The sequence below is a fragment of the Oncorhynchus mykiss genome, chromosome 5 (genome assembly GCF_057628025.1).
Source record: "Oncorhynchus mykiss isolate SJ-2025 chromosome 5, ASM5762802v1, whole genome shotgun sequence".
Classification (NCBI taxonomy): domain Eukaryota; kingdom Metazoa; phylum Chordata; class Actinopteri; order Salmoniformes; family Salmonidae; genus Oncorhynchus; species Oncorhynchus mykiss.
The window spans coordinates 45,903,429-45,920,761 of NC_143026.1; the positions used below are offsets into that span (position 1 = coordinate 45,903,429).

General features: G+C 43.7%; 2 protein-coding genes across 2 annotated transcripts in view; both read left to right on the forward strand.

Moving 5' to 3' along the window:
• LOC110523938 (SH2 domain-containing protein 3C) overlaps positions 1-17,333 on the forward strand; it is an 84,312-nt gene that overhangs the window by 21,743 nt on the left and 45,236 nt on the right. Inside the window, exon 4 of the mRNA XM_090235018.1 lies at positions 14,598-14,637. Coding sequence (XP_090091144.1) covers positions 14,598-14,637 — 40 coding nt within the window. The remainder of the gene's footprint in view (positions 1-14,597; positions 14,638-17,333) is intronic.
• On the forward strand, positions 4,213-7,816 carry LOC110523937 (uncharacterized). Its single transcript, XM_036977669.2, has 4 exons — positions 4,213-4,710; positions 5,353-5,508; positions 6,109-7,117; positions 7,253-7,816. The coding sequence occupies exons 3-4, from the start codon at positions 6,194-6,196 to the stop codon at positions 7,319-7,321; spliced, it is 993 nt and encodes a 330-aa protein (XP_036833564.2). The 5' UTR covers positions 4,213-4,710; positions 5,353-5,508; positions 6,109-6,193; the 3' UTR covers positions 7,322-7,816.

The following is a 17,333-nucleotide window of genomic DNA, read 5'->3' on the forward strand; positions in this document are numbered from 1 at the left end:
TCCCCGCCTCCACCACAAGTCCTATAAGAGCTCAGACACACCTGTAAGGTTGTCAAACGTTTGCTTGCCAACTGCACTAAGCACCTCTGAACAGAGTGTCGGCAGTCAATCTCTTTTGTGTTCACACAGCAAAGACCTTGAAGTCGTCAGCCACTCAGCCTTGTTACATATACTCCAAACCGGAAGGTGGCGATGGCGTTGTTTGGCAATGCATTTCCATATATGGTGCTTTATGGTCTCGTCAGTGTCAGCTAGCTAGCAGGCTGCAGTAATGTTGCTATTGTTGTAGAAAGCCCTTGTTGATACTAACCAGATGGCCACGGGTTAGCTGACGACGCCACAAAAACGATGTGCACGCTTCAGTTGGGTAGAAGTCTGTGTGTTGCGATTCTGAATGGCCAGATACAGTGTAGCTAGCGACTATGACAAGAAGCTGCCATTTCGGGAACAGTAGGTGGCTCGTTTCAGCTAGTTTTTTATCTCGTTCTTGATGCCATGTCTTGTTTTGACTGAGGTCAAAATTCACTATAGCAGACCAACAACTGTAACAATGCATCTGAGGGACAACAAGTGCTCATTGTGCAAATGTATTTGTTTTCAATAAACATTGGAGAAGAAATATAGTTTACATGTTGTCAACAATCTAAGCCAACCCCATCTGTTCTGCCCCATAGTTGGTGTTGTTGCTAAATAAGCAACATGTCTATATAACTAGCTAGCAGGATGACGTTAGAAATCATTTAATTCACAATGTTAGCCAGCTAGCAAAAAAATGTATCTAAATGGTTAGCATGATATGCTAGCTAGCTGTTGTGCTAGCTAGGTAAAGTAAAGACACTGCATTGACTCTGAGCAACCAGCTACAGGAGCTGCTTCACGAAAACAAATTTAATTGTGATTTAATTATGTTAGAAGCTACAGTGGCTAGATTTTGTTCTTGCAAATAATGAACGACCTCCTACTGTGATAAGCACCTGTAGGCAGTCATATTCTCTGTGTGTTTCATGCTTAAGATTTCCACAATCCCAGCTCTGCTCTGCCGTCACTGTTTGATCTTGGTTCACTGTGAACATGTGTAGTGTAGCTGGTAATTTCCATGTTAAAGGACCCATGAGCATCAAATCAAACTTTATTTTGTCACATGCGCCGAATACAACAAGTGTAGACCTTATTGTGAAATGCTTACTGTGAAGTTCATAGATATATTTTTGAATCATTTCCATCAAAAAAAATGTGGCATAAGTAATAATGGCTTTGATTTCTGGTCAAACAGATGGAAAACTTAGACTTAGAAAACATCTACCAGAAAAAGTATTAAAAGGTATTAGAAATACATCAAAGCAAAATAAATGTTTTGCCTTCTGTAAGTTTAAGAAACATTGCCTTGTAATCCTTTTTCCAAAAACCCACATACAGTGCCTTCGGAAAGTATTCAGGCCCCTTGACTTTTTCCACATTTTGTTACGTTACAGCCTTATTCTAAAATTGATGAAATAGATTTTCCTCATCAATCTTCACACAATACCCCATAACGACAAAGCAAAAACGGGTTTTTATGAATAAAAAATATAGAAAAATAAATGACTGAAATATCACATTTACATAAGTATTCATACCCTATACTAAGTACTTTGTTGAAGCACCTTTGGCAGCGATTACATCCTTCAGTCTTCTTTGGTTTGACACTGCAAGCTTGAACACCTGTATTTGGGGAGTTTCCCACGCTCTTCTCTGCAGATCCTCTCAAGCTCTGTCAGTTTGGATGGGGAGCGTTGCTGCATGGCTATTTTCGGGTCTCTCCAGAGATGTTCGACCGGGTTCAAGTCCGGGCTCTGGCTGGGCCACTCAAGGACATTGAAACTTGTCCCGAAGCTATTCCTGCTTGGCTGTGGGCTTAGGGTCGTTGTCCTTTTGGCTCTGGAGCAGGTTTTCATCAAGGATCTCTGCACTTTGCTCCGTTCATTTTTTGCCTCGATCCTGACTAGTCTCCCAGACCCTGCAGCTGAAGGCCTAATTTGGTGGAGTGCTGCAGAGATGGTTGTCCTTCTGGAAGTTTCTCCCATCGCCACAGAGAAACTCTGGAGCTCTGTCAGAGTGACCATCAGGTTCTTGGTCACCTCCCTGACCTAGGCCCTTCTCCTCCGATTGCTCAGTTTGGTCGGAGGCAAGCTCTAGGAAGAGTCTTGGTGGTTCCAAACTTCTTCCATTTAAGAATGATGGTGGACACTGTGTTTTTGGGGACCTTCAATACTGCAGAAATGTTTTGGTACCCTTCCCCAGATCTGTGCCTCGACACAATCCTTTCTCAGAGCTCTACGGACAATTCCTTCAACCTCATGGCTTGGTTTTTGCTCTGACTTGCACTGTCAACTGTGGTACCTTTTATATAGACAAGTGTGTGCCTTTCCAAATCATGTCCAATCAATTGAATTTACCACAGGTGGACTCCAATTAAATTGTAGAAACATCTCAAGGATGGTTAATGGAAACAGGATGGACCTGAGCTCAATTTCAAGTCTCATAGCATAGAATCTGCATACTTATGTAAATAAGGTATTTCTGTTGTTTAATTATTTTTTTCACTTTGTCATTATGGGGTATTGTGTGTAGATTGCTGAGGAGATTGTTTTAATTAATCCATCTAAGGATAAGGCTGTAACTTAAGAAAATGTAGAAGAAGTCAAGGGGTATGAATACTTTCCGAAGGAATTGTTCCCAGAAGTCACAAGTAAAGGTAGACTTATCAATTAGTTTGTGTTTTTACTGATATCAATTTCTGTTTATGAATGACTTAATAAAGTGATTAAAACTTGTAATTCTGTTACCAAATCGGTAACAGAATTACCTAAAGTCTCTAACGGAATTGCTGCAATTGAATTGGCTACAATGGGAAATCACAGGAATCACAAGCCACAGTTAGGTCACGGGCTACTGTCCTCCCTTCCTCTGGCATACTGTTATGTTCAGTTCATAACTCTTTTCTTTGCAGTCATCTTGTGGTAAAAGCTAGTATGAAAACAGTCTGGACAACCTCTTTCTCTCTCTCTCTTTCCAGCTACTGTTACCTCTCCCAGGTGTTACTGACACCTAGCCATGAGCCCCCTCTCTTTCCATTTACTGTAGCCAGGATCCACACCCACTTAGCACTGACCAACACTGGATGTCAATGGACGTTGAAAAGTAGTTGAAATTTGATCAGTCCACTCACTCACGCCTTGATTTCAATGTCCCCAGGTGTCATTTTTTGGGTTGGTCCGGACCAGCCTTGATTTCAACGTCTACAGATGTTTCACAAGTTTGGACCTCCAAAGTACAGCACAGTACAGTGAGACACAGTAGAGTACAGAAAAGTAGAGTATAGTTCAGTACAATACAGTAGAGAGCAGAAAAGTAGAGTATAGTTCAGCAAGGACAGTAGAGCACACTGGCGTAAAGTACAGTATAATGTACTATACTGTAATCTATTGTGCTGTACTGTGCTGTACTGTGATGTCCAAACTTGTGATACATAGACAATTATGATAGGTTTCAGATATGGTCCGGACCAACCAAATTTGGTCTTGTTCGGGTGCGGAGCTCATTAGAATAATAACATGTAGAATGTGTGTAGAATAATACCCATATATGCAAAGGATGATATTGCATATTTCTACCTGGGGTCGTTCCATGAAAAGAGTGCCTTTTGCTTCCCTTTGATATATATATTTTTTTTTTTCCATATTTTTTTTTAGCCCTTTTTCTCACCAATTTCGTGGCATCCAATTGTTTTAGTAGCTACTATCTTATCTCATCGCTACAACCCCCGTACGGGCTTGGGAGAGACGAAGGTTGAAGGTCATGCGTCCTCCGATACACAACCCAACCAAGCTGCACTGCTTCTTAACACAGCGCGCATCCAACCCGGAAGCCAGCCGCACCAATGTGTTGGAGGAAACACCGTCCACCTGGCAACCTTGGTTGGCGTGCACTGCGCCCGGCCCGCCACAGGAGTCGAGATGAAAAAAGAATAACCCTACCAGCCAAGCCCTCCCTAACCCGGACGACGCTAGGCCAATTGTGCGTCGCCCCACGGACCTCCCGGTTGCGGCAGGTTACGACAGAGCCTGGGCGCAAACCCAGGGTCTCTGGTGGCACAGCTGGCGCTGCAGTACAGCGCCCTGCACCCTGCAGTACAGCGCCCTGCACCCTGCAGTACAGCGCCCTGCACCCTGCAGTACAGCGCCCTGCACCCTGCAGTACAGCGCCATTTTGATATTTTATGTAGATGTTGTGCACCAATATTGAATTTAAATGCCTGTTATTTTACATTAAGTGCCCTTTTAATATAGACCACATGGAAAAATCAATAAATCTGATTGTTTTTATATGAATCCTACAGACGAAGAACCGTATATGTGACATTTAAAAAAAAAAAAGAGATATACATGAAAAATCATTATTGGACACCATTTTTCTATAGTGAACCGGTTTCACAAGCTTTCCATGCGCTAATTAACAATAATTTTAAATTTAAAGATAGGCTCTCGTGGAATAACCGTTTATGTGCACCACCTTTCTGTTGCTGATGAAAATCGCAGAAATGTGGGAAAGAAACGTAAAACAAAACTAAAAGAATGGAAAGACAGGCAAAGGAAGATCTTACGGGATGCGGGAAAACCCTATACAAATCGTAAGGGTCAAGAAAAAACTGGGAAAAGCTGTCCAAAAGAGGTATGTGGAAGAACCGTATATCAAACAATCAAGCTAGCTAGCTATAGAGTACAGTAACTAACATGTATGTTCTGGGTTGTCTAATTTGTAACTATAGAGAAAACATATTAGCTAAAGTTCGTTGGCTACTAACTCATACATTATCGTTACAAATGTTATTGCTAGATTATAGAAGAAACATAGCTAGCTACTTTTTCTCCGTCCACCGGATGATTCGACATGGCTACAGTAGCTAGCTAGTTACACTGTATCCTGCAGGGAAGAGCGTGTTCCGCGACGTGCAGAAAATATTGTGGAAAGTTGACTGATGAACGCAAGCTGCATCTGTTCAACAGGTTCTATACTGTCCCATACGAGAAACAACAAGCGTTGATTCTCTCCGGCTTAGAACAGGTTAGAAATAAGACAAAATGCCTATTATTATAATAGCTATATTGAACACTTGCATAGTTTAACTTTGACAGTAATGATACGTACATTAACGTTAACTCTAAAAGTGCTGCGTTACACAATGGTGCAATACAAACTCATTCTGTGTATAGATTGGGAGTGTGTGAAAGATGGAGGTCCTGATCAAGCAATATCCTGAATGTGCTACAGTATATTAAATTCTGAATTCATCATTGTCAATTTTTATTGCAGCATGAGGTGAAACGGAGACGTAAACCTGAGGATACAAAGGAGAACAAACGACGGAAACAAACCTTCAAATACCATGTACAGCAAGCAGGCCAGAGATTGAATGTGTGCAAGGTTACTTTCATGTCTGTGTTCCAGCTAACCAACAGCCGTCTTCAGGCAAGTGAAAATATGAATTAATGTCTATATGAATATCAATTACAAACATATTGTATTCTCTGTACTAGTTTTTAATAACCTGCTAATTGAAATGTAATTGTTTTGGTCAGGTTATTCAGGAAAAGTTAGCTGAGGCAGGTGAGGTTGCAGGTCTCCAGATCAGGCTACTGAGGCTAGGTCTCCTTTAGAAGATGGAAGAGGGAAGCATAGCAATAGGTAATGCGCTATGGATTCCAGCCTGGATTATTTCACTATAGCAGTGCTCTAAACAATCTTCTAAACATTAACATAGAGTATCGAATGGATGAATAGCGAATTCTGAAACAAAAATATAAAAATGTTTATTACTTTTAAACAAAATGATGGTAACTAAGCTGTCCAACTACCACCTGAGCATTGAGGACTGAGTGCCGATTCCCTCCCCTCCCACCAGACAGCACTGGCCTAATTCTCGCCGCCCTACAGGACCCCCCGGCCACAAACGGCAATGGCGTGACCGGGATTTGTACCCCGGTTATAGCGACACAGTTGCACTCTAAGGCAGGTCCCTAGACCATTGAGAGAATACAAGTTTAACAACACCTTGTTGTCTCCTTACAGGCCACATCGGATACATGCTACAGTGAAAGAGGGCATCAAGGAGCACATTCTATCTTTCCCAAGAACCCAGAACCACTACTCACGGATGAAGGGGGATGTACACAGAGAATACCTCAGCCCTGATCTGAATTTGTTGCGAATGTACCGACTCTACAAAGAGAATAATACCACATCATCTGCAAAATTCTGGGTTTATAGGGACATTTTCAAACAGCAGAGTCTCAATTTCGGCCAACCCAGGAGTGACACCTGTGGCAAATGTGACGCATTCTTCACTAAGATGTCAGCAGCAACATCTGAAGAGGAGAAGAGGAAGATTGCAGTTGAAAGTGAGTTACACCATCGAAAAGCCGAAAAGGCCTACACACAGCTTCAAAGTGACACTGAGTGGGCTAAAGCCAATGCTGACTGCCATGTCATTTCTGTGGATCTACAGGGGGTGATGTACACCCCTAATCTGACCCACTCCAATGTCTACTACCAGCGGCAGCTGTCAAATTTTAACTTTTGCATCCAGGAACTTGGAAAAGAAGATCCTGCATACATGTGTGATTGGCATGAGGGGATTGCACACCGAGGGTCCATTGAGGTGGCAAGCTGCATAATGAAGTGGGTGAAGACAAAATTCACGCCACTCACCAAACCAGAGGTGCGCAAGTTGATCATATTCAGTGACAGATGCTGTGGGCAGAATAACAACTGGCGGATGCTCAATCTGATGTCGATGCTCGTCTCTATGGGTTACTTTACCCAAGTTGAGCAGAAGTTCATGGTCTCTGGTCATTCTTTTCTTCCTTGTGATCGAACTTTTGCCACCATCGAGAAGAGGCGCAAGGTGTCAGTCCTTCATACACCTGATGATGTTTCAAAGATGATACTTGAAGCACAACCAGCAAAACCATTCAAGATGAGGATGCAATGTGAAGACTTCAGGCACCTCCCAGATTCTGTCCTCAAGCGACCAGCTGGACTACAGATCACCTCAGTGAGGTGGTTAAAAAAGTCACAGGTATTGCACAGAGAATAGTTTACTAACATCCCATCAACATGCAACATGTTGTTCTAACAATAACATATCCTAATGCTTGACTGTGAAAGTTGTTATTGATGTCAGGAACTTAAAATGTTTCTGTTCTAATTTCAGTTGAGGATCCTTGGAATCTGTACGCCAAACAGAGCCACAGTCTATTTGAGGGATGGAAGTTGTGGCTGATCTCCAAACCAAAACAAGGAGCTACACCTCCCTATTTTGCAAGCCACTACCCTAGAGCATATGAGAGTCCTCTGCCCATCAAAAAAAACAAGTGATGACCATGCTGATGACCTGCTCAACTACTTGCCAGCTGCTGCATGCTCTTTTTATGAATCACTGCAGAGTGGATCATTTGTTGTTAAACCAAGCTACATAATTAACCATTTTTTTCTGTGAGTTTATGATCCCATGAACCTGTATACTGTAGTATGTTGAATCTGTATACATTTCAGAAGACATGTCACCCCTATTGTAGGAAATTAAATGTATCGTAGGTGTTTTCTATGTGAATCAATTTGTGTATGATTTGAACCAGCACAATATATTGAATTAATTTAATTTTAAGATGTTCCTAGTGTAGAAAATGTTATGTACAATGTGTTCTGTTGATAATTATTTTGTGTGATCATTTGAACCTTTTTTAATCTGAATGAATTAAAAACAAATAAGTCATCACATACAGTATGTGAGTATTAATTTGATCTTGATTCCCTTTTTTTATTCATTACAATATACACTATCTCTCTGTCACCACATTTAGCATTAACTGTAAGCAGTTAATACTTATTTACTGCTGTCACCTCAGTGCAGAAGGACATTTCTTGCCTTTAGCTTGGGTTTAACGCAATTCACAACGTAATTGCTGATCATAGTGTTAAACACAAAGAGAATGGTTTTCTGAACGTTTTGTAATATTGACCTTCGGGACCTGCATAATGGACATGCATATTGGCACATCACATTTATCCCTATTTGATATTTACAAGTTGTGCTTGTTTTGATTGAATTCATTTAATTGTATTCTATTTTGGTAGTTCTATGGTATGTTCACATTGAGGGCTTCATTTTAAATGAGACTAAGATTTCATGACTTTGACTTTTAAGAATAGTCATCAGTGCTAAAGTTGATAGACCACCTTTAAATGAACCTCCATACAAATGAATTAACTGCATATTGTATTTAAGTTATTTACATGAAGGGCATCTGTACTTGAAAGTACTTAAAACATCATATCAGGTGTTAAAAAAGGACATCTTACAAGAGTCATGCAAAATGTCACATATACTGTTCTTCCACAAACTGAAATCATCACTGGAGATATACTGTTCTTCCACATTCTTAAAATTAAAACGGCAATAAAAAAAGTATTATTTGAAATAACAAAAAAATATAAATTGTTGTTGGAAGATATGGGTATGGTGAATTATTTCTCAACCATAAAACACCTAATGTGGTACACACAATTAATAATATAAAAATAACTGATTATCTTAAAATGGAAAAATTGTCACATATATGGTTCTTCGTCTGTAGGGTTCATATATGAATAAAGGCTTGTTAAATTGCCAAAATGCAGCACTTTGACATGTCCCTCCATCAACCCTTTGTCACTTCTAGGAAGATTTGAACTCACTAAATCTCCAAATATCTCCAAGCTTCACCATCATAGTAAACCCCTAGTTATTTTGTTGCTTTGACAGTCATTTCTGAACATTATTATTGATTAGTGATTCATTTAAGTCTGTCCCTCCATTTTGAGGTCAACCCTTTTACGTGAGCTGAACTCTCATTTGAATTTGGTGAAACCATCAACCCTGTTACTCACAGATAGACAGGCTAGAAACGTTTTAACAATTCAATTTTCTGGGTGAAGCTTGCATGCAATTTCAACTCCCTGTTGCACACAACAAGCTTCCATTCCCTCTGTCACAATGGGATTTATGGCTGATTTAATAAGAAACCTGTTACGGTCAACCCTGTTATTTTATTTGGCACTTAATAGTTACTTTCAATAGTCATACATTTTTTATTTAACCTGTTGAAATGGGAAAATGTGCTCATTATGGCAGAATGTGTAACGGTTTTCTTCCGTTGAAGGAGAGGAGGACCAAAATGCAGCGTGGTTAGTGTTCAACATGTTTAATAAGGACAATAAACGTGAACACTACAAAATACAAAACAACAAATGTGAAAAAAACGAAACAGTGCATAGACACAAAGACAGAAGACAACCACCCACAAAATCCAACACAAAACAGGCTACCTAAATATGGTTCCCAATCAGAGACAATGACTAACACCTGCCTCTGATTGAGAACCATATCAGGCCAAACATAGAAATAGACAAACCAGACATACAACATAGAATGCCCACTCAACTCACGTCCTGACCAACACTAAAACAAAGAAAACACAAAAGAACTATGGTCAGAACGTGACAGTACCCCCCCCCCCCCAAAACCTGAACCTATAGGGGAGGGTCTGGGTGGGCATCTGTCCGCAGTGGCGGCTCTGGCGCACCATAGTCTTTGTCCGCTTTAGTCTCCTCCTAGGAACGGCGACCCTCGCCGCCAACCTAGGATTGGCAACCCTACTAAAGGGCCCCACTTGACTAAACAAACTCTTCCGGACTGAGGGGCAGCTCCAGACTGAGGGGCAGCTCAGGACTGAGGGGTAGCTCAGGACTGAGGGGCAGCTCAGGACTGAGAGGTAGTTCAGGACTGAGAGATAGCTCAGGCTTGTTGACGGCTCTGGCAGCTTCTGGCTGACTGACGGCTCTGACAGATCCTGGCTGAATGGCGGCTTTGTCAGATCCTGGCTGAATGGCGGCTCTGACAGATCCTGGCTGAATGCGGCTCTGTCAGATCCTGGCTGACTGGCGGCCCTGGCGGCTCCTGGCTGACTGGCAGCTCTGGCGGCTCCTGGCTGACTGGCGGCTCCTGGATGACTGGCGGCTCTGGTGGCTCCTTGCAGACTGGCGGCTCTGGCAGCTCCTTGCAGACTGGCGGCTCTGGCGGCTCCTTGCAGACTGGCGGCTCTGGCGGCTCCTTGCATACTGGCGGCTCTGGCGGCTCCTTGCAGACTGGCGGCTCTGGCGGCTCCTTGCAGACTGGCGGCTGTGGCGGCTCCTTGCAGACTGGCGGCTCTGGCGGCTCAGGACAGACGGGAGACTCTAGCAGCTCTGGACAGACGGGAGTCTCTAGCAGCTCTGGACAGGCGGGAGACTCTAGCAGCTCTGGACAGGCGGGAGACTCTAGCAGCTCTGGACAGGCGGGAGACTCTAGCAGCTCTGGACAGACGGGAGATTCTAGCAGCTCTGGACAGGCGAAAGGCTCTGGCAGCGCTGGAAAGACGGGAGCACCCGTAAGGATGAGACGGAGAGACAGCCTGGTGCGGGGGGCTGCCAGCGGAGGGCTGGTGCGTGGAGGTGGTACTGGATAGACCGGACCGTGCAGGCGCACTGGAGCTCTTGAGCACCGAGCCTGCCCAACCTTACCTGGTTGAATGCTCCCGGTCGCCCTGCCAGTGTGGCGAGGTGGAATAGCCCGCACTGGGCTGTGCTGGCGAACCGGGGACACCATGCGTAAGGCTGGTGCCATGAATGCCGGCCCAAGGAGACGCACTCGAGACCAGATGCGTAGAGCCGGCTTCATGGCACCTGGCTCGATGCCCACTTTAGCCCGGCCGACACGAGGAGCTGGTATGTACCGCACCGGGCTATGCACCGGCACTGGGGACACCGTGCGCTCCACAGCATAACACGTTGCCTGCCCGTTCTCTCTCGCTCTCCGGTAAGCACAGGAAGTTGGCGCAGGTCTCCTACCTGGCTTCGCCACACTCCCTGTGTGCCTCCCCCCAAGACATTTTTGGGTCTGCCTCTCGGGCTTCCTTGCCAGCCGTGTTCCCTCATATTGCTGGCTCCTCTCTCCAGCTGCCTCCGCTCTCCTAGCTGCCTCCACCTGTTCCCATGGGAGGCAATCCCTTCCAGCCAGGATCTCCTCCCATGTGTACCAACCCTTGCCGTTCAAAACGTCCTCCCTACCGCATTTTTCCTATTTTGTTGCCTTACAACCTGAAAATAAAATAGATTTTTGGGGGGTTCGTATCATTTGATTTACACAACATGCCTACCACTTTGAAGATGCAAAATATTTTTATTGTGAAATAAACAAGAAATAAGACAACTTGAGCGTGCACAACTATTCACCCCCCCCAAAGTCATTACTTTGTAGAACCACCTTTTGCAGCAATTACAGCTGCAAGTCTCTTGGGGTATGTCTCCATAAGCTTGGCACATCTAGCCACTGGGATTTGTGCCCATTCTTCAAGGCAAAACTGCTCCAGCTCCTTCAAGTTGGATGGTTTCTGCTGGTGTACTGCAATATTTAAGTCATACCACAGATTCTCAATTGGATTGAGGTCTGGGATTTAGCTAGGCCATTCCAATACGTTTAAATGTTTCACTTTAAACCACTCAAGTGTTGCTTTAGCAGTATGCTTAGGGTCATTGTCCTGCTGGAATGTGAACCTCCATCCCATTCTCAAATCTCTGGAAGACTGAAACAGGTTTCCCTCAAGAATTTCCTGTATTTAGCGCCATCCATCATTCCTTCAATTCTGACCAGTTACCCAGTCCTTGCTGATGAAAAACATCCACACTGCATGATGCCACCACCATGCTTCACTGTGGGATGGTGTTCTCGGGGTGATGAGAGGTGTTGGTTTTGCGCCATTTTCCTTGATGGCCAAAAAGCTAAATTTTAGTCTCATCTGACCAGAGTACCTTCTTCCATATGTTTGTTGAGTCTCCCACATGCCTTTTGGCGAACACCAAACTTGTTTGCTTATTTTTTTCATTAAGCAATGGCTTTTTTCTGACCACAAATCCGTAAAGCCCAGCTCTGTGGAGTGTACTGCTTAAAGTTGTCCTATGGACAGATACTCCAATCTCTGCTGTGGAGCTTTGCAGCTCCTTCAGGGTTATCTTTGGACTCTTTGTTGCTTATCTGATTAATGCCCCCCTTGCCTGGTTCGTGAGTTTTGATGGGCAGCCCTCTCTTGGCAGGTTTGTTGTGGTGCCATATTCTTTCAATTTTTTTATAATGGATTTAACGTTGCTCTGTGGGATGTTCAAAGTTTCTGATAATTTTTTATAACCCAACCCTGATCTGTACTTCTCCACAACTTTGTCCCTGACCTGTTTGGAGAGCTCCTTGGTCTTCATGGTGCAGCTTGCTTGGTGGTGCCCCTTGCTTAGTGGTGTTGCAGACTCTGCAGCCTTTCAGAACAGGTGTATATATACTGAGATCAAGTGACAGATCATGTGACACTTAGATTACACACAGGTGGACTTTATTTAACTAACTATGTGACTTCTGAAGGTAATTGGTTGCACCAGATCTTATTTAGGGGCTTCCTAGCGAAGGGGGTGAATACAAATGCACTCACCACTTTTCTGTTTTTAATTTTTGAGAATTTTCTGAAACAAGTCATTTTTTAAATTTCACTTCACCAATTTGGACTATTTTGTGTATGTCCATTACATGAAACCCACATAAAAATCTATTTATATTACAGGTTGTGTTGCAACAAAATAGGAAAAACGCCAAGGGGGGTGAATACTTTTGCAAGGCACTGTAGAGAAAGGGACATTTATCGTCGATACATTCTATAACCACTCACATTAATCATATACCTTGCAAAGGAACCACTGCCCGCCTGGGTAAGAAATGTAAAGTATTTACATGTAAATGTCTTTGTTCGTCGTCTCTCTGTTACAACCAATCAGTTGTTCTATGGGAAGGTCTTGATAGGTGTAAGGCTCTGGTTGTCCACCAGAGGTCGCAATGTCCTTTGTAGTTTTCCTGGTCTTGTAGTGGAGTGTTCAAACAGAACAGATCTTTAGATGCACCAATGGTTGTCTGATATGGGATCTTCTCCTTCCTTTCTCGGGTAAATAGTCAAAGTTCTTGATCCCTTTACATGCACAGCTGCAGACTGTAAATGTTTTTTGTCTAGCTAGTTTATCTTCTTCAATTCGTGTTGAGTTTGAGTTTCTAACCATTTCAACGTGTGGACCACGATCTCACGTCTTTTGGTCTGGGAGTTTCAACCATTTGTAACATTTAGCTCACGCTTCACGTCTGCTGGTCTGGTAAGTTAATTCTTAGCAAGTCCTTTTAAGCACTCTGGTCGAAAAGGGCGTTTCCATCACACTGACATGCTCTTCTGACTTCATTCGGGGTGTGGCTTAGTTAATGTGCAATGGTCATGAAAACTAAGGTCTCGTTAGGAATGATTTTAGATTTCTATCTTAACAAAAATAGTTTTATCGTTTTTCGTATTTCCTACACAACGTAAAGGATGTAAACCTGACATACACAGTGTGAAAGCTCTTCAAATTACAGTATTTTGGTTATACAGTTTTTAATAACATCACAAAATGAAAAGCAATATGACATGATTCTTCTTTGGCTCCTCACTGACCATTCTTAGCATTCATATCTTAAAAATATTGTTCCAATATTCACTTTTTTATTCACTCTTTTGCCACCAAAGGCATTCCTTTGGTTGATACTGAAGAGCAGGAGTGGGTTCTCTGCTGCAGAAGATTTACGATTGGCGTGAGGTGTCATAAAACCGTCCCAGCCCCTCCTGTCCTCTCCTGTGGGAGAGAGAGGGGTCTGGCTATATGTCAGCCATTTGCCAAGCTGATCTGACGCCTTGGATCCTCGATCAGGAGAGTCATTACACTTTTGGAAACTTTTAAATCAATGGTTTTTATTTGGCATACATTTTAAAGTAAAACAAACCTGGAATTGCCCAGCTCCGCTACAGGGCCTATGTAATGTAATGTGATGTGACTGGGCATACAGCTCCTCTGTGGGAACCTCTGTGTGTGTGTGTGTGTGTGTGTGTGTGTGTGTGTGTGTGTGTGTGTGTGTGTGTGTGTGTGTGTGTGTGTGTGTGTGTGTGTGTGTGTGTGTGTGTGTGTGTGTGTGTGTGTGTGTGTGTGTGTGTGTGTGTGTGTGTGTGTGTGTGTGTGTGGACGATGAGAACTAACAGGGTGTTTGAACTCTGTCCTCAGTGGGCATGTAATTACCCTCTCTGATGGGCAGGGTCATATGATCTAGCTGCACTGTGGGGCCTACAGCTGCACCATGAGGCCTATACAGTATGTCTCCTCCCAGCTCCACTGTGGGGCCTTGACATTTGATCTCTCTTCATGTGAAGTGTAAGTTATGTGGCAATGTTAATAGGGCCCTTGAGATTTGAGGGATCGTACCCTGCTTCTCTACGAGACCCTGATACGCGATCTCTTACCCCCTGAGATACAGTTAAACGCACTGTAGCATCTCCATGGGGAATATGCCCACTGTGTGTGGTACGGTATATGCTTATCATTGTACATCTGCACACACATTGATAAAGTTCTCTCTGTCCTCTTCCCGACAGTCACATGGACCATATAGACAACAAGACTGAATATGTCAAGGTAAGACTTGTTTTTTTATTTCCTTTTATTCCTCCTACACTATGTCTTTCTGTTAGTTTGTAGGCCGGTTCTGCTAGCATCATGGTTCCTACTCAGAAGGCCCAGAAATGGCTTCAGCATCTGCGAAAAGGAAGGGACTAAGAGTTAAAAACCCATCTGAGCAAGGGGTAACCATTTAGCATCAGTGTGAGTTGGTCTTTTCCAGTTGATCTCCTCACCCTGCTTTGGCTTTGTAGTGAGGTTTAAGGGGACCTATAGTTGAGCTCCTGACTCCAGGACCAGTGTTTGTAATTGAATTAGGATCAGTAGCACAAAGAGGCTCTGCCCCCCCCGCTCCGCTCTGCTACAGTCGAATGGCTGCTGATGAATGATGTTTGTTTCCATGGGCAACTGAGCAGGAAGCAGGATCTTGGCCAAAGGCCTTGTTTCTAAACAAATTAGTTGTGGAGTACCTACCTACACATGCCTAACTCTCCAAACCTTCTCTTGTTTTGCATTTTTTTACTTCTTTTTTAAAAATATATAAGTTGAACTGTTTTAGAGTAAGTGACTTCACAAACCATAATGTAGTACTCTGCAGAATTCAGACTTGAGGGTCTTAAAAAAAAGAAGCAATTTTCTCTAGTTATATTGGATTTGTGGTCTTTGAAATGTAATTCTAGTTGATTACATTCCTGCGCTTCTGCGATTATGCCCATTTCAGCAGTCTCTCTCAGCGTTTTAGCCTAATTCATTCTGCCATTTAGGAAATGTAATCCAAAATCAACAGCGCTGCTTCAGCACTTCTGGGTCCCAGTGTGCTGGGTGTAGTTCAGGACCAGGCCACTAGATGACACTGTAAGCCTGGTTTCTGGGTTGAATCCATCCACAAAAGTGCTCAGTTCTGACTGAACACTTGGGATCCATTGTCTGTTTTTCGTTGGAACTCAAAAAGAACTGGTGTCAGAAGCAAGTACTAACACTGACCCATATATCCATCTGGTGTAAAACAGTCTCTATCGCTCTCTGTGCAGTGATACCTCTCCCCTTCCAGTTTCCTCACCCACCCATACTCACCCTCCTCCCCTCTCCTCTCCTCCTCTCCACTTCCCCTCCTCTGAGCCTCTCCTCTCTCTTTCTCCTCCTCTCTCACCCTCCTCCCCTATCCTCTCCTCCTCTCCACTTCCCCTCCTCTGAGCCTCTCCTCTCTCTTTCTCCTCCTCTCTCACCCTCCTCCCCTCTGATGCCCCGTGTTGCCGTCCCTCGTTTTCTCAACACGCTTCTCTCTGAAACATTTATGACACTTATGTTTAAATAAACACTTGACCTGAATGTTCAATGTTATGGTAAAGATCTCTCAGGCGGAAGAAGACTGCCAGGCCCGGCCTGAACTGGACTGGGCTGGCCTGGACTCGACTAGACTGGACTGGCCCGGCCTGGACTGTGTAAGTTTTACACTGGGTGGAAGCACAGTGCTTTATTCAATCAATCAGTACATTAATTGGAATTAAATCAGCAATCTGCTTTTATCAACAAAAAAAGTGGTGGAGCTGCCATTTGGCTGAAAAAACAAATGACAGATTGTGGTTTTTAAATATCATTCTTCATATGCTGGAAGAAACTCGACTTGGTTCAGCTTTTTATCCTGGAAACGTGGACATGAATCCAGACTGAATATGGCCTGTAGTGTATATATGGATATATAAAGTGTAGTTAGTTCTAAAGTATAGAGTATAGTTATAAAGTATAGTTATTTTTTAAACAGTTTTATTTAACTAGGCAAGCCAGTTAAGAACAAATTCTTACTTACAGTGACGGCCTACACCGGCCAAACCCGGACAACGCTGGGCCAATTGTGCACTGCCCTATGGGACTCCCAATCACAATTGGTTGGGATACAGCCTGGATTTGAACCAGGGTGTCTGGAGGGACGCCTCTTGCACTGAGATGCAGTGCCTTAGATCACTGTGCCACTCGGGAGCCGAAGTGGTGTAGGGTACATGTGAATATGGCCTAGATGTATGTCTGTGAGTGTGCGTTGTAGCACAAAATCCTAGAGAGTGCCTCTGACACTGTATCTTTTGTAGGTTTGTATGGGCATAATGGGTCTGGAGGGAGAGGTTGGGCTGCTTTATATGCAGTTAATTAACATATGTCTGGCACAAGACACACTGGTGGTTTAATGAAGCCTCATCAGTGTGTGTGTGTGTGTGTGTGTGTGTGTGTGTCGTCTGTGTGTGTGTGTGCCCGCCTGCATACGGAGTGGGCGCACATGCTTCTTGGGAGAGTGTGTGCCTCATGCATGGTGTGTGTGTGTGCTAGGGGGGGGGGGGGGGGGGGGCTCAGCTGCAGTGGTGGTATTGGGGGTGGGGTTCTAGTTGTTTCCAGTTCACACTCCATAGTTTCTCTCCGGTATTACTGCCGGTGTTAAGGCAATGCAGACACACACACACACACACACACAGTCTTTCTGCGATATCGCTTCACCGAGTCCTACGGCAGATTGAGTCAGGCCTGTGCCTTCATTGATCTGAGGGAGTGTAAATCGACTGGGCTAGACTTGCTAACATGTCTCTTGTAGTCTTGGGTTTCCGTCACTTAACAAACTGAGCCCTGCTCAGGTAATCCCTACCATTGTGTCGCTGAACTGTCGCGGGGCTGCTGCATATATACATTTTCCTAAAGGGTGTGTCATAATGTAAGTAACCTCGTTTATG

Excerpts from the sequence above, each read along its gene's own strand:
- LOC110523937 (XM_036977669.2), top strand. The coding sequence starts at position 6,194 with ATGAAGGGGGATGTACACAGAGAATACCTCAGCCCTGATCTGAATTTG. Across the intron at positions 7,118-7,252 it reads GGTGGTTAAAAAAGTCACAG|TTGAGGATCCTTGGAATCTG; the intron begins GTATTGCACAGA and ends TTCTAATTTCAG.